The 15,221-nt window shown below is 44.2% G+C and overlaps 1 protein-coding gene across 1 annotated transcript in view; it reads left to right on the plus strand.

Annotated features, from left to right (window-relative positions):
• TMEM141 (transmembrane protein 141) overlaps positions 1-11,995 on the plus strand; it is a 30,765-nt gene extending 18,770 nt beyond the window's left edge. Inside the window, exons 4-5 of the mRNA XM_077476989.1 lie at positions 5,347-5,454; positions 8,599-11,995. Coding sequence (XP_077333115.1) covers positions 5,347-5,454; positions 8,599-8,672 — 182 coding nt within the window. The 3' untranslated portion in view covers positions 8,673-11,995. The remainder of the gene's footprint in view (positions 1-5,346; positions 5,455-8,598) is intronic.
• The last annotated feature ends 3,226 nt before the right edge of the window (positions 11,996-15,221 follow it).

A 15,221-nucleotide genomic window follows, 5' to 3' on the forward strand; every position in this document is an offset into this window, starting at 1 on the left:
GAAGTCAATTTATTAAAAGGTCATCCAGACCATCTATTTGAATTTTAATTTCAGACATATTAGGGCTCCTTCGTACCAACAGTGGTGACCTTTGTTTTTCTGCACTGGATAAATGCAGATCACTTCCAGGGCTTCTACCATGTTTAATTAAAAAAAGACAGGTGGGACTTTATATGAGACCATGGCCATCCAGCACACCGGTCTCCATCCCTATTTGCGTTCAGTATAGAAAGGGGGGAAAATTAAGGACGGGGGCATTGGGACTTTATATGAAACACACTTGCTCAGGTAGGATGAGACATTGAATGTAATAAAGAAAAATATTGTATAATAACAGCAATGGGCATAATGCAATAATTAGTATATATTTAATAAAATTGCAGAGATATGATACAGAATAAATAAACATGATTAATGCGTCATATTGGAATATAATTAATAACAGCAGTATCAAAATTTCACCCACAGTTACAGACATAATAAATATATTTTAATAATTCAATGGCTCAGCCAAATGAAACAGTGTTTTGTGTTTGTTACCAGCCACGTGCAAGACTGACGGAGGTCCTGGCGCCTACATATGGGCGGTTCTTTGTCCATGTGTGGTCGCATCCTCTCTCAGCGCACTGTTTAGCGTGACTTCGGTGGGTGTCTGGTGGGCTGGACTTTATGCCTACAGGGATACCACAATTGGATTCGCCTTGATTCCTCTATTGCACTCCGCTTTATATTGGCAAACTCAAGCCATAGGTAAATTCACTATAGGGTTTGCTAATTGCTCTGGTGGATTAATATTTTTTATCATCCCCCTTCAGGGTTGTCCTTAATCTGTCTCTTCCAATTCCTCCCACACTTAATTTTTAGCAACTAATTTTCTTTGTTGGGGTGTGTATATATACTTACTCTGCTCACCATACACCATTTTATTTCTTTAGTTACACCCCTTGGCTTCATACTGATCATCCCAGTTATGCAAGGGGGATCCTCCTCACACGTATCCCATTACCAGCAAGCAGTTGATTTTGCTAAACATCGTCCCCTTCACAGCCGCAGGATGCTGTGCTGAGTGGCTGTCTTCTGGTGCTCTGAAGGTTAACTACAGAGAAAAATTGTGCTGTCCACCCGTCCCCTTTCGACCTCTCTGCCATTCAAAGAAATCTTATTGAATACCTCTGTTACTGCGCTTACGTTGCCCGCCACAGCTCTCTTCCCCACTCTGAGCAAAGCTCAGATCCCCTGAGAAAAGGAGGAGAGCAGTGGGAGATCCCCTGTGCACTGAGTGGTGCTGTAACAACATTAATATTACAGAAACACATTGTACATTATATAATACGATAATAAAATGTATTATAGGATTGTACAAGCACTTTAAACTAGGGCTTATTTTTGGGGCAGGGCTTATATTGCAGCCCTCCTAGAAAATCTCCAGTAGGTCTTATTTTCAGGGTAGGTCTTACTTTCGGAATAAGTACACAGTATGTGCCCTGTTCACACTACAGCGTTGGTGTGATGTGTGGGGAGCTACAGTAAAATGCAGCGTGTCAACGTTTTTCTGCAGCACACTTAATATCACCACGTCTGCCCTGCTGTGCAGCGACTTGAATGAAGTGACACTTGACCCTTCATATAAAGTTAAGAAAAAAATAAACGGTTAAAACGCACATCACACTGCTCCCTGCTGGAACCAGCACTGTCACTAACCCACATTGTAAAACTCTGTGTTTTACGGCTTGGGGAAGTTTTAACTGAGCCTTATACAGGTTTCATTACAATATGTATAAGAATTTCATACATCCTGATCATTCATGGTCTGTGAAATGGTTTTGCACAGAGCAGCCTGAATCCTCCTCTTCTTGATTCTCTCTTTGGCACTCCTGTCCTCTCCCTCCTGTTGAGTCTCCCCACAGCAAATGGCTTGTTATGGGGACACCCAAGTCAAGCCACAGCTCCGTGTGTCCATTCAGACACTGGGCCGTGGCCTGGCCCGCCTCCTTTCTCTCCTCATTGGCTGACCGACTTTGACAGCCGTGGGAGCCAGTGGTGCTGCGTGCTGCTGTTTCAGCCAATGAGGAGGGGAGTCCAGGGAAGATATCTGACATCTGCAACATCGCTGGATCTAGATGGGGCTCAGGTAAGTTTTCTATGCAATAAGATACTAAACAATATCTTTAAATCAATTTGTTACGGGAGTCGTGTGAAAGGAACCACTTGGAGATATCATCTCAAATACCATAAAACACATTGATTTGTCTATATCTATAGAAAGGGACTTTGAATATATCGCCAATGGTACATAGGTATAACTCATAAGCATAATTTAAAATGATTTATGCAGCTTTATTAATACTTGTTAAAAACATATATAAAATCCTTATATGCCAAATTAGATTTTACAGGGACTTTGTAGTAAAATCCCTGGAGACCGTTAGATCTGGGTCAACGCACTTTGCGGGACCTTGCTTTTTCAGAACCTCCGATCTTGATTGCATCAGCACTGTAATGATATCAAAAGGCATTTGCACAAATACATTGAGTCCTTGTGTATAAAAAAAAAACCAATGTATATGCGATCAAGTTGTACTATGCTTTAAATATAATATAAAATAACAAAACTTCCTGGCCCCCATATTACGGATGGGGGAAAAAGATAAACCATATCCTTATTTTTCTAAAATACTCCATACACATCTACTACTTAATGGCCCTGTAAACTATTTTTTTTATTGTCTTACTGTTTTTCTGCCTCTGTCCTATATGAACAACCAAACCACTCCTTTTCCTCTCACTTCAGCTTGGAGCAAGCACTGCTCTAAGCACATTACAAATCCCATAGCCCATCTCAGGAGTGAGCAAGGGCAGGGCAGGACTTACCATTGGGCTTGTCTGGGCTCAAGCCCATGGGCCCCACCCAATAGGGGGCCCCGTGGGCCCCGCCGAGATACATAGCTGAGTGTACTCGGCTTTGCTCCGCTCACCGTCACGCCCAGTCCTGCCCTATGATGGACATAACACGGGGACTGGGCGTAACGGTGAGCCGAGCCAAGTACATTAGGCTACACTCAGCTCTGCTTGGGACTGTGAGAGACTGAAAGGACCCGAGAGCCGCCAAGAGGACCCGAGAGCCGCCAAGAGGACCTGAGAGCCACCGAGAGGACCCGATAACCACCTAGAGCCTCCAAGAGGACCCGATTGCCTCTGAGATACACAGGACTCTGTATCTCGGCAGCACCATTTTTAAACTTCAAGGCTGCAAATGACACTGGGGAAAGGCTGCAGATGGACACTGATAAGGCTGCATTGATGGGCATTTAAATGTTTTTTTTTTTCCTTAAAATTCCCTCCTAAACTTGGGCTACGTGTTATACGCCGATAAATACGGTAATGTATAGAAGGTAGGGCCCGAAAGTGACTCAAGCCCAAGGGCCCTCAACACCCTAAGTCCTGCCCTGAGCAAGAGGGTGGCTACATTTGGACACATAGTGAGACCATGGAGAACTAATGTAGCCACCATCCAAGAGGAAGTCAGAACAATAGTATAGAAATCGAAAAAAAATGTAATTTGGAGGAGGCTGAGAACATTAGAAGAGACTTTTATAAGTTAAGAAAACATACTTGAAAATTCACAACCCCAGATGTGAATAAAATTGAAAATCAGTAGGTAGGTGTGAAAAAATGCAAGACCACCATAGAACAGAGACCAGAGAAGAGTAGGGAGAAGACTGCTAAAGGTTATTACAGGGACCTGGGAGACCCTCCCACCCTGAACCCTATTACCCACAGACTTCATTGACAAAAGACCCTATATTCATTAGACACACCTGCAAACTACAAAAATAAAAATAAATCCCCTGCACAAGCCTTTGGCAACAGCATTATATATGTAACTCTTACAAAGGTCTCAAAATGTTCTCTATTTTTCTACTGCTCTAACTGCAGGTTAAATTAATTTTGTTTGTTATTAGACAGCTTTTTAAAGCGGAACTTCACGCAAAAAGTGAAGTACAGCTCATTCTCTCTCTCCCCCAACTTGCACTAAATTGCACTAAAGGTTTTTGCAGGGTGAGAGGGAGGCAAGTACTGTTTTTCATTGGTACCAGCTCCCACCTTTTCAGTCCTGGCTTAGGCAATGATGAACTCGCTCCTACCACCTCCCCTCCCTTCCCTTCCCCACCTGCAGCCTTTTGAGATACGTCACAGGTCTCAGAAGGCCGCAGGACCAGTATCCCTGTGCAATCCTGCACATACCGGGGAGTTGGGAGCCAGCTGTGGTTTATTAGAAAGTCCCGGCCAGCTCCCAAATCTAAGATGGCGGCCCTGGGGACCTACAGCATAAGAAGAAACGGGTGTGGGAAGACAGAACTATAGAATCCATGTACTGCTAACTTCCTGATTTTTAAAAGTCGGCCCCCTACAGTATTTAGGCCATTGTTCACAGTTAAAGGAGAAGTACAGCCAAAGCTTGTTTGGCTGTTCTTCTATGGATAACAGGAGTGCAGTTCATTTGGCACTCCTGTGACCTGTTTTCAGCAGACAGTGGGCTGAAGCCTGCTGTCTGTTGACGTCACACAGCCAGTCCAGGCTCAGGCAAGATCACGACAATGGAGTCGGGATCTGCCCACATGCCTGGATTGGCAGCAGCCACTCCTGCCCCTCTACAACCCACAACAAACAAACCCCTACTTCTCTTTTAACTCTATACTGATAATCTGTAAAGGATTTTAAAGTGTTACCTTTGGACAATTTTGGATACCAAAGTTTGTTGCAGTTTTAAGGGCATGTTCAATTTTTTAAGGCTTGACATATTGGGTATCTATTAATCACAACCACGTTTTATATTTTACAAAAAGTTGGGTAATATATTCTCCGGGATCCATAAAAACTGGCCAAAGTGTCTGGCATGCATTCTAAATGCAACTTTTACTTGAAGTTGGCGCATACAGCTCTACTTTTAGAACACATGCGAGACACCTTTGCAGAACATGTCTCTGTATGTAAGAAATTTGGTCTTAATTACCTCCACTTTCGTAAGATACAAACTGTCAGTTTTTTACTTTGGCGCAAGTGTTGTGCTGCAATGTAGAAGTGAAGCAAATTAGAACTGCCTGAATTTGGCACAGTCAGAATCAAAATTGTTGCACACATTATCAAGAGCATTTACCGCCAGAAAAGCGGCGCAGCAGCTTTATTGACCCCCCCCCCCCCCTATTGTGTTTGTGTAAATATAAGTAATGTCTTGGGGGTTTAGCTCATTTTCAGGCTTGAAATGTGCATTTTAAACTGTGATGGAAGGAATGGCTCTGGTAGCAAATAGGTTAACAAGATTTTGATCAGGTTTGTTCTTTACAGTTGCAGGTTCTGTTGCCAGCTATTCAGTGACTAAAAGAGAGACGGAAAAATGTTCAAAATTGTGGATTTATCTTGAGAAAGGTCATCATCCGCAATTGCATAACACAGGTGATTATGCCAAAATGGTTAAGATAAAGATATATTTTCCTGAAAAGAGATTAGCTGTGAATATTTCCTGTTATAAAGATAATTTATGATACAAATGATTTGCCTCTGATGTGCGGAAGCCTTTCATGTGAGTGCATGACAGATTTGGAGCAGTGTTTTCTGGGTTCTTTATCAACATGCACTATATATTGTAGTGGAAGGCCAGTTGAAGCGGTAAGAGAAGAGGAACCCATAATTAGGAAGTTCCATATTAATAATTACAAGTGCTTATGGGAAAGGTTGCAGAGGTGCCAGCCTTGGTGACTTAAAAATGTAATTCTCTGTTTTCAAACCTGACATTCCAAGAAAGATCAGTAACTTGTGGATTATTGTGGGACTAGTAACCCAAATAATGTATATATGGGAGTTGTTTTAAAAGTATTTCTTTCTATTTCTGTCCACCCAGTCCTGAAATTTTCACAGTCCTGCTACACAGCACAGCCAGCCTGGTGACTTTTTACTTGCAGTTAATGTGGTTGTAAACCTCAGACATTAAATATGAACAAAGCATATCTATAGTGTAATCTTGTCTCAATCCAGAGCACTAAGTGTAATTTCTGTCTGATGCTTTGTTCCTCTGCTATCTGCTACAGTCACTGCTGACAGGTTTTCCTGACACCAGGTGAAAAACAGTGACAGGGGAGAGATCTCCAGCTGACTGACAGCCTCAGCTCTGTTCCTGTGTGCTGTGTGAAGGGGAGGGGTGTCCCTTCTCTCCCTTCTCCTCCAATCAGCTCTCAGAGCTCTCCCCACTAATGTATCTTCATCTCTCCAACCCTGCTTTTCAGAGCTGTAAGATCCTTCTGCACTTTGGATGTAGAGAAGAGAATATTGCAGATAAATGGGTACAACTTGTATAGGAGGTTTTGTTTTATCTCTGTGTATCACCTGATGCTAATCACTTCACTGGGTATATGTGAGGGTTTACAAATACTGTGAGAGATAGCATCAAATGGTAGAGCTTTACAGACCACCACTCTCTTCTTTTTTTAGGCTGCATTCACACCTGAGCATTTTGTTTTCAGGTAGAAAGTCGCTTTTACTGCGATTTTCTTTAAGTCAAAAGGTCACCAATGTAAAAAGCAGAAAAATGCCTGCAATCTGCCTAAAAAGAAGCTCAAATTTTGTTTTGCGCTTCAGGCGTTTTGCTTCAGGTGACAAAAAACTCAGATGTGAACAGATGCCTTTGAAATGAACGGTATTTTGCTTGTTGGGCATTATTTTGGGGGGTTTTACAAGCTGCAAACGCTCAGGTGTAAATGCAGCCTAAGGTCTTTTCTATTAAAATAAAGTGCAACGTTCCAGAAAATCAAAACGGGTTTCCCTCACAGGGGTTTTCAGCATTTCACTCTCGCAAATAAACATTTAGCCTCCTCGCTTATACATTCCACTTCAGGCCCTGGTCTGGCTCCTACAGACTCTGTTGTACAGTACCACTCACTACCTTGAGCCATAAACTTGGCAGCCACTTGCTGCTCTGGCTTCCATCTATACTCCTGGACAGAGACCTCCTCTGTCTGTCGGATGGAGTCCAGAACCATGGCAGGTCACTACTAAAAGCCTAGCACACACCTGACCAATTAGTATGCTGGCTGTTCACAAAATCTTTACCCAGGACTGGAGATTTCATCCCACCCAGATCTCTTCAAAATCTCCAGGTTCTAGGTCCCAAAACAGACTTTAGAAAACAATGAGGAAACTGAGAAGCCAGTTTTCCCTGCATTAAGCAAACCCCCTGGAGCCCCTCAACCTCCCTGGTTGAGAAATGTTTATTCATTTACTTAATTTAGACCCTGGCAGGGTATCACACTGCCGCACCCCTTTAGCCACTTGCTTATTGGGCACTTATACCCCCTTTCTGCCCAGGCCAGCTTTCAGAGTTGTTTTACTTTGAATGTCAATTGCGCGGTCATGTAACACTGTACCCAAACAAAATTTGTATCACTTTCTTTAAAATAGAGCTTTCTTTTGGTGGTATTTAATCACCACTGGAGGTTTTTATTTAAAAAAAAAATAAAAATAAAAAAAAAGACAGAACATTTTGAACACCCCCCCCCCCCCCCCCATTTTTCATAGTTTGACATAAAATTTTGCAAACAGATAATTTTTCTCCTTCACTGATGTGCGCTGATGAGGCGGGACTAATGGGCACCGATCGGTGGCACTGATTACCAGTACTGATGAGCACTGATAGGTGGCACTGGTGAGCATTGAGTAGCAGTACTGATGGGCACTGATTAGCAGCACTGGTGAGAAATGTTGGGGCCGTTGTTCCTATAACAGAAACCGGTTACTGCGTTTCTTTTTTTTTTCTTCATGCTATTACCAGCTCCTGTTTACTTCCATGATCAGTTGTCATTGTCTGATAGCTGATCACGTTGTAAAGGGCCGCTGTGATTAGCCCTTTACCCCAATCTGTGATCAGCCAGGTCCAAAGAACTTAACAATCACAGAGCACGCGGCAGGGTGCTCGCAAGCAGCGTAAATTGCGGAAGGATGTCTATGGACGCCCTCCCGGCAGTGGAAGCCCACTCTGTAGCCATCTTTCGGTAATAGCTTGTGCGAAAAGTGGTTAAGCAACACGGCTAGATCACCTCTCCAAGACTGAATGGACAGTGAAGGAGCAGCCAAAAAGTCATGCAGTCATTTCTCTGCTTTCTCTCTGTACCAGTATGTTGCTTGCCTGTACACTCTGCACCACTAATAATGCCAATACTGCTCCTCCTTCTCCCAGTCTGTGTGTTCCATAAAAAATAAATAAAAAAAATACAAAAAATTTGGCTTGGAGTTGTGCTTTAACTTCAACGCTAATCTGTCAAATAACATATAACATATTTCCAAAACTATAATGAAAACGACCTCCTGTGCCCTGAGATATGTCAGCACTAGTATTTTCCTGTTGAAATCTACTTATTTTCTGGATGATTTTTCCATAATGTAGATTAACCATCCAACTGCCAGGTGAGACACCACTATGCCTTGAATTCACTAGTGGGTGTAAGGGCCTGTGATAACACTCTTTTGTTTGCGTTGTGATTGTCTGCTTATTATTACAATGATATAATAACATAGCATAATTCATTTTGTTTTTACTTATTCTTTCAGATTACCAGCAGACCACAGAATCGGATCAAAAGTACAGTAAAACCAGGAATAAATACGGGGATCAAGCTGAATAAATCCCTGTTCACGCAGCAAAGAAAGTATGGGACTTTCCTGCACTTGACTGTTGCCTCACACAGACCAAAAGATCACACAGAAAAAAAAATTCATGTGGTATTTTTATACACTTTTGTCTTTGAAATCTGGACATCCCCCTTTTTAAATAGCCCATATAATCTGCAATGTGAAAAATGGCTGGGGCTTTCCATAAAAGGTTTCAATTACGAGGGAGATTTATCAGGTAATAAGGAAGCATAATGACGGAGGTTTTGTATTTTGCTTATATGTGCAAGTGAAAGCCTTAAAAACTCAAGTCCTAGAGGGGTACATGTGTCACCTCCCTTCCTTTATCTCAATTCACCACTAAATCCCTGAATCAGGCCAATTGTTGTCACAAGGGGGCAGAACAGAGCTTACTTAGCCCTGTCACTGTTCTGTTTTACTGATCTGGAACTTCTACAGGAGTGTTGGCAGTATCTGATGAAACAACAGGCAGGAGGGCACAGGGAAAGTAAGAGTTTGCCTTACATAAATGTTCTATTCACCTTTTAAAGAGGAAGTAAACCCTGGTGGGTTTACTTCCTCTTTCATTCCCTGCAAAGGTAAAGCATAATGGACTACTATGCATCGCATAGTAGTCCATTATGTGTCACTTACCTGACACAGGAGCCAGCGAAGTCACCGCTGTCCCCTGTAGTCCGGCGCATCCATCTTCTCGGTGGGGTCTCGCAGCTCCGCCGCTGTCATTCGGCGAAGCCGCGATGACGTCACTCCCGCACATGCACAACGGGAGCCGACATGCGCGGCATCTTCATCGTTGACGATGCCGCGCTCAGTGCGCCTGCGCGCCGCTATCTACGGCGCATGCGCTGTAGACAGCGGTGCCTGTCTTCGGGCAAATATCTCCTAAACCGTATAGGTTTAGGAGATATTTCTTGGACCTACAGGTAAACCTTAATCTAGGCTTACCTGTAGGTCAAAGTGTGTTGTAAGGGTTTACAACCACTTTAATGGCCATTTTGCAAAAAATGCTCCATGCAGTCCTCCACTGTTCAAATTAGTGCTCCTATCTATATATATATATATATATATATATATATATATATATATATATATATATATATATATATATATATATAATCTCTATCACAGAATGACTGACCAAATAAAGATCCTTACTAGTTAACCCCCTCCCTCCTGCCATAGCCGTATATTAGCAGTTCACTCCAGCGGCTGCTCTGGCTCTTTTAACCACTACAATACAGGTCACTTTCGCCCCCCTTCCTTCCCAGCCCAATTTTCAGCTTTCATCACTCTCGCACTTTCAATGACAATTGCGTGGTCATGCTACACTGTACCCAAATGAAATTTGGAAAAAAAACAATTTTCTTTTTTCTATTTTAAAAGAAATCCAATAAAATCAAATTTTGTCATAAATTTAAGCCAAAATGTATTCTGCTACATGTTTTTGGTAAAAAAAAAATCCGTTAAGTGTATAATAATTGGTTTGTGTGATCACGGACATATGTACGCAAATGATCATGTACATATGTGTGCAGGTGATCACGTACATATGTGTGCAGATAATCATTGGAACATGTGATTTTAGTGGGACATATGTGGGGGACGTGTTTTTTTTTTATTTGGGGACATGTGTGTTTTGGGAACATGTGTGGTGATGTGTGTTTACACTAGACTGGTGATCAGTTAGTAAAAAGCTGTAAAAACAGCTCATAGTCACTGATCACCAGCCGGCTGCAGCGATCTGCTCTCCTCTCCTCAGCGATGACTTCTGTGTGAGGAGAGGAGGAGCCGATTGCCTAGCAACCGGCTGTTTGTTTTCATCACATGACGGCCGTGATTGGACACGGCCGTAATGTGATCAGGAGGGCCAATCACAGAGCCCTCCTGCCGATCCGAGATGCGCAGTGTCCGGGTGACATGAGCACATCGGGATCGCACCGCTGTGCGGGCGATTCCCACTCCTTTTGAAGGACGTTCCTGAACGTCCTATCGGAAGTCGAGAGCTCCCACCTGGCCTTTATATGTACATTGGCCGGGTGGGAAGTGGTTAAACAATGCGGTCCAGCAGAAGCTGAGCCATCAAGAGAAAACACTACACATGTGTGGTGTTTGAACAACGATGCTGCTAAGATCTTGTTTGTTCTGCCGATAAGACAGGAGAGGGGGGTCAGCTACTAAGGGTTTTTTTTTTTTTTGGACAGGCTGCACACGACCTATGTGTAAAGAATGTGCTGGGGATGCTGGAAGTCATGGGTGATTTTTATTTTTATTTTTTTTCTGCAAAATGGCCATGAAATGAGGAACTAACCCTTTAACCACTTGCCTACTAAACGCTTTTACCCCCTTCCTGCCCAGGCCAATTTTCAGCTTTCAGAGCTGTCACACTTTGAATGACAATTGCGCGGTCATGCAACACTGCGATCACAGAGGGCACCGGCCACGCCCTGCAGTAGGAGCATGGTGGGTGGGATCGTGGGACACCGTCATATGACAGCAGTCCAGAACTAGCCGACCATGCTGTTGCCATCATTCGGCTATAGTATGGTCAACAAGTGGTTAAGGGTCTTTTTCTGGTGGTCATTTAACCACTTCCCTCAAATAAATGTACCTGTACGTCCTCTGGTTTAAATGGTTATACTGAGGCCATGACTGCAAGCTGCAATGCTGAATAATGTAAAAGCGAGCCGAGTGACTAATTGGCTTTTACATGTGGTGGAAGGGGGTCCCCCCTTCAGCCGCATTTCTTGGCTCTCCTGTCCCACCAAGGAGCTTGGGACTGCGATTCCGCTGGCTTACCATAGGGATGACCTAGGACCAGAACACCCCTGATCATCTCTATGGTCTAAGAAACCAGAAGCAACGAGTATTTCTTAGTGAAATATGTCTCAGTAAAAAGAATGTGTCACTGCCCATGCTATCACAAGGTGATAGCAATAAAAGTTATGAAAAAAAAAAAAAAAAAAGAGCAGTGTAAAAATAGTAGAATTTATTAGTGCCCAATTCCCCCCCCCCCCCCGCACAGGCATATGTAAACAGTGTTTGCAACACACATGAAGTATAGCCATGAACGTTATAGCTAGAGCAATAATTCTAGCACCAGACCACCTCTACTTCTAAATTAGTAACCTGAAAAGCTTTTAAAGTGTTACCTATGGAGCTTTTTAAGTACCTCAGTTTGATACCATTCCACGAGTGTAGTTCAGAAGTGTGAGATGTGTGTGATATGTGTGGCACCTATTTAACATTATCTATTCTATTTTACCAAACAATCTGGTATTGTATTGTGTTTTTTTTGCAATAAAACAAATATCAGGTATCGGTTTAATGTTCCTGCTGGGGGAGTATCGCTGCTGTATTCCTTCTGGGGGTGGAGTATGAGTGTTACTATCCTGCTGGGGGAGTATGAGTGTTACTATCCTGCTGGGGGAGTATGAGTGTTACTATCCTGCTGGAGGGAGTATGAGTGTTACTATCCTGCTGGAGGGAGTATGAGTGTTACCATCCTGCTGGAGGGAGTATGGGTGTTACCATCCTGCTGGAGGGAGTATGGGTGTTACCATCCTGCTGGAGGGAGTATGGGTGTTACCATCCTGCTGGAGGGAGTATGGGTGTTACCATCCTGCTGGAGGGAGTATGGGTGTTACCATCCTGCTGGAGGGAGTATGGGTGTTACCATCCTGCTGGAGGGAGTATGGGTGTTACCATCCTGCTGGAGGGAGTATGGGTGTTACCATCCTGCTGGAGGGAGTATGGGTGTTACCATCCTGCTGGAGGGAGTATGGGTGTTACCATCCTGCTGGAGGGAGTATGGGTGTTACCATCCTGCTGGAGGGAGTATGGGTGTTACCATCCTGCTGGAGGGAGTATGGGTGTTACCATCCTGCTGGAGGGAGTATGGGTGTTACCATCCTGCTGGAGGGAGTATGGGTGTTACCATCCTGCTGGAGGGAGTATGGGTGTTACCATCCTGCTGGAGGGAGTATGGGTGTTACCATCCTGCTGGGGGGAGTATGGGTGTTACCATCCTGCTGGGGGGAGTATGGGTGTTACCATCCTGCTGGGGGGAGTATGGGTGTTACCATCCTGCTGGGGGGAGTATGGGTGTTACCATCCTGCTGGAGGGAGTATGGGTGTTACCATCCTGCTGGAGGGAGTATGGGTGTTACCATCCTGCTGGAGGGAGTATGGGTGTTACCATCCTGCTGGAGGGAGTATGGGTGTTACCATCCTGCTGGAGGGAGTATGGGTGTTACCATCCTGCTGGAGGGAGTATGGGTGTTACCATCCTGCTGGAGGGAGTATGGGTGTTACCATCCTGCTGGAGGGAGTATGGGTGTTACCATCCTGCTGGAGGGAGTATGGGTGTTACCATCCTGCTGGAGGGAGTATGGGTGTTACCATCCTGCTGGAGGGAGTATGGGTGTTACCATCCTGCTGGAGGGAGTATGGGTGTTACCATCCTGCTGGAGGGAGTATGGGTGTTACCATCCTGCTGGAGGGAGTATGGGTGTTACCATCCTGCTGGGGGGAGTATGGGTGTTACCATCCTGCTGGGGGGAGTATGGGTGTAATATTCCTGCTGGGGGGGGGGATTTGGTGTAATCTGCTGGGGGGACATCTGTGCAGGAAGTTTTTGTCATACAATAGACACGGCGAGGATTCCTGCAAAAAGCGAGATGCACTTGCAATCCTCTTACTTTTAATAGTTCCAATTGCGGCATAATTTTGCCACAACTGTCGCTTGACAAATCGCAACAAAACCGCAGGACTGCTTTTGGACGACAGGCGTCCTGCGGTTTTGTTAGCGTGATTTGTCGGGTGACATTTGTGGCAAAATTGTCCAGTGATTGGGGTGCCATTGAAAATAATGGGATCACAAGCGCGTCCCGTGTTTTGTGGTGATTCGGGAATCACAATAATTCTGCCCGCAATCTGGAACACTTAGGTGTGAACGCAGCCTAAGCATCTTCTATCAGTTGGTGCATTCACCTTCTATAGATTCTGGGGGAACATTTTAATTTCTTCCTCAAACCTACCACACATGTGCTTCTTTTTTTAATCCATCGCTAATTGTATAGCGCTTTTCTCTCTAACCACTAATCCTCTTTGCTGCCCTTATGCGGCCTCTGTTCTCTAAGGCCTGCCCCCCGCTGAGCAGGGTAAATCAGTGATGTACATTCAAAGCATTTAGGAAGTCAAGCAGTCATCTTGGGTGCATTGAATGAAGCCTTTTGTTGGGACATTTTTGCTCATGTTCTAATAATTGCTGATTTCTGCTCTCCAAGCATTCCATAGTTTGTGAAATAATGAAGGCTCCAGACACACCTCTGACATACACCTGAATGGCAAACATCCATCAAGCATAGAGCAGCTCATTGATTTTAATGCGCTGCCCTATGCGCCACAAGCGCGGCAAAGGAGCTCATTGCGCGTTCCGGTTTGTTTTATTTGCCACATTTTTTGTATTGGCGTCTCACATTTGGGGAGACATTTACAATAAATGGCACTACAAGCTTGAGGCGCATTTTCTTTATCGTACATCATAGGACACAGAGTCTCAAGTAATTACTTGATGGGTTATAGGCCTACCTTCAGGTGTTGACACTGGTATAACCAATACAGGAAGTTGACTCCCCTATACAACCCCTCCTCCTTCCAGGAGCACTCAGTTTTCCTGGTACCCCCATGGAAGCATACCTGTGATAGCTCTGCCCCAGAGTCCTCCCCTCAGGATAGTTAATAGCTTATAAAAATGACCAACCTACCCCCCCCCAGCATTCTCCAATTATATTGAATACCAAGGGAGGGAGCGTATGCTGCCATGGGTAGGCACCAGGAAAGGAAAATTACAGTAAGTATGAAACTATTTTCAGTTTTCCTGGTGCCCCCATGGCAGCATACCTGTGATACAATAAATAGCTAAGACCAGGGTGGGGTACTGCTTCAAAAAAAAAATTATTTAAAGGAAAAGCGATAGCTGCTTCAATTGCCCTTTTCCCGAATTCTACTGAAGTGAGTGCTCCTGGGTCAATTCTGTAATGGCGCATGAACGTATTTGGCGACATCCATGTGGCCACTTTACAGATCGTTTCCAACGATACACTTGCTCTTGCCGCCCACGAAGAAGAAACTGCTCTCGTTGAATGGGCTTTCACCGCCGGAGGCTCCAACCCTCTAGCCCTATACACACACTTTGGATTAATCTACAAATCCATTCTCCTTTCTTTTTTTTTTTCCTCATACCTAACGGATAGTGTTGGACGTATCTTACCTCTGCCGTGAGCAGTTTCCGTCTGGGTTCAAGCCTCTCCCAGATTCAGTCCCCATTTCTTGGGTTGCTAACCAGCGCTTATAAGAGGGGAGCCCTTCTGAGAGTCTTTTGGGGCAGCAGCCACATCCTACGTGGGATATTGGTTCTGCTTGAAGGCAAAGCTGTCAGTCGGTGGGGCAGGTAGGGGCTCACTTCTGAGCCTTCCCTTTTTTATTGTGCTGTTTATTATCTTTCTGCCTTTTCACGAGGGGTGTTATTTGCAGCAAGCGCT

This window comes from Lithobates pipiens, unplaced genomic scaffold, assembly GCF_037356315.1.
Source record: "Lithobates pipiens isolate NorthernLeopardFrog02 unplaced genomic scaffold, aLitPip1_a1.2 Scaffold_1, whole genome shotgun sequence".
Taxonomy (NCBI): domain Eukaryota; kingdom Metazoa; phylum Chordata; class Amphibia; order Anura; family Ranidae; genus Lithobates; species Lithobates pipiens.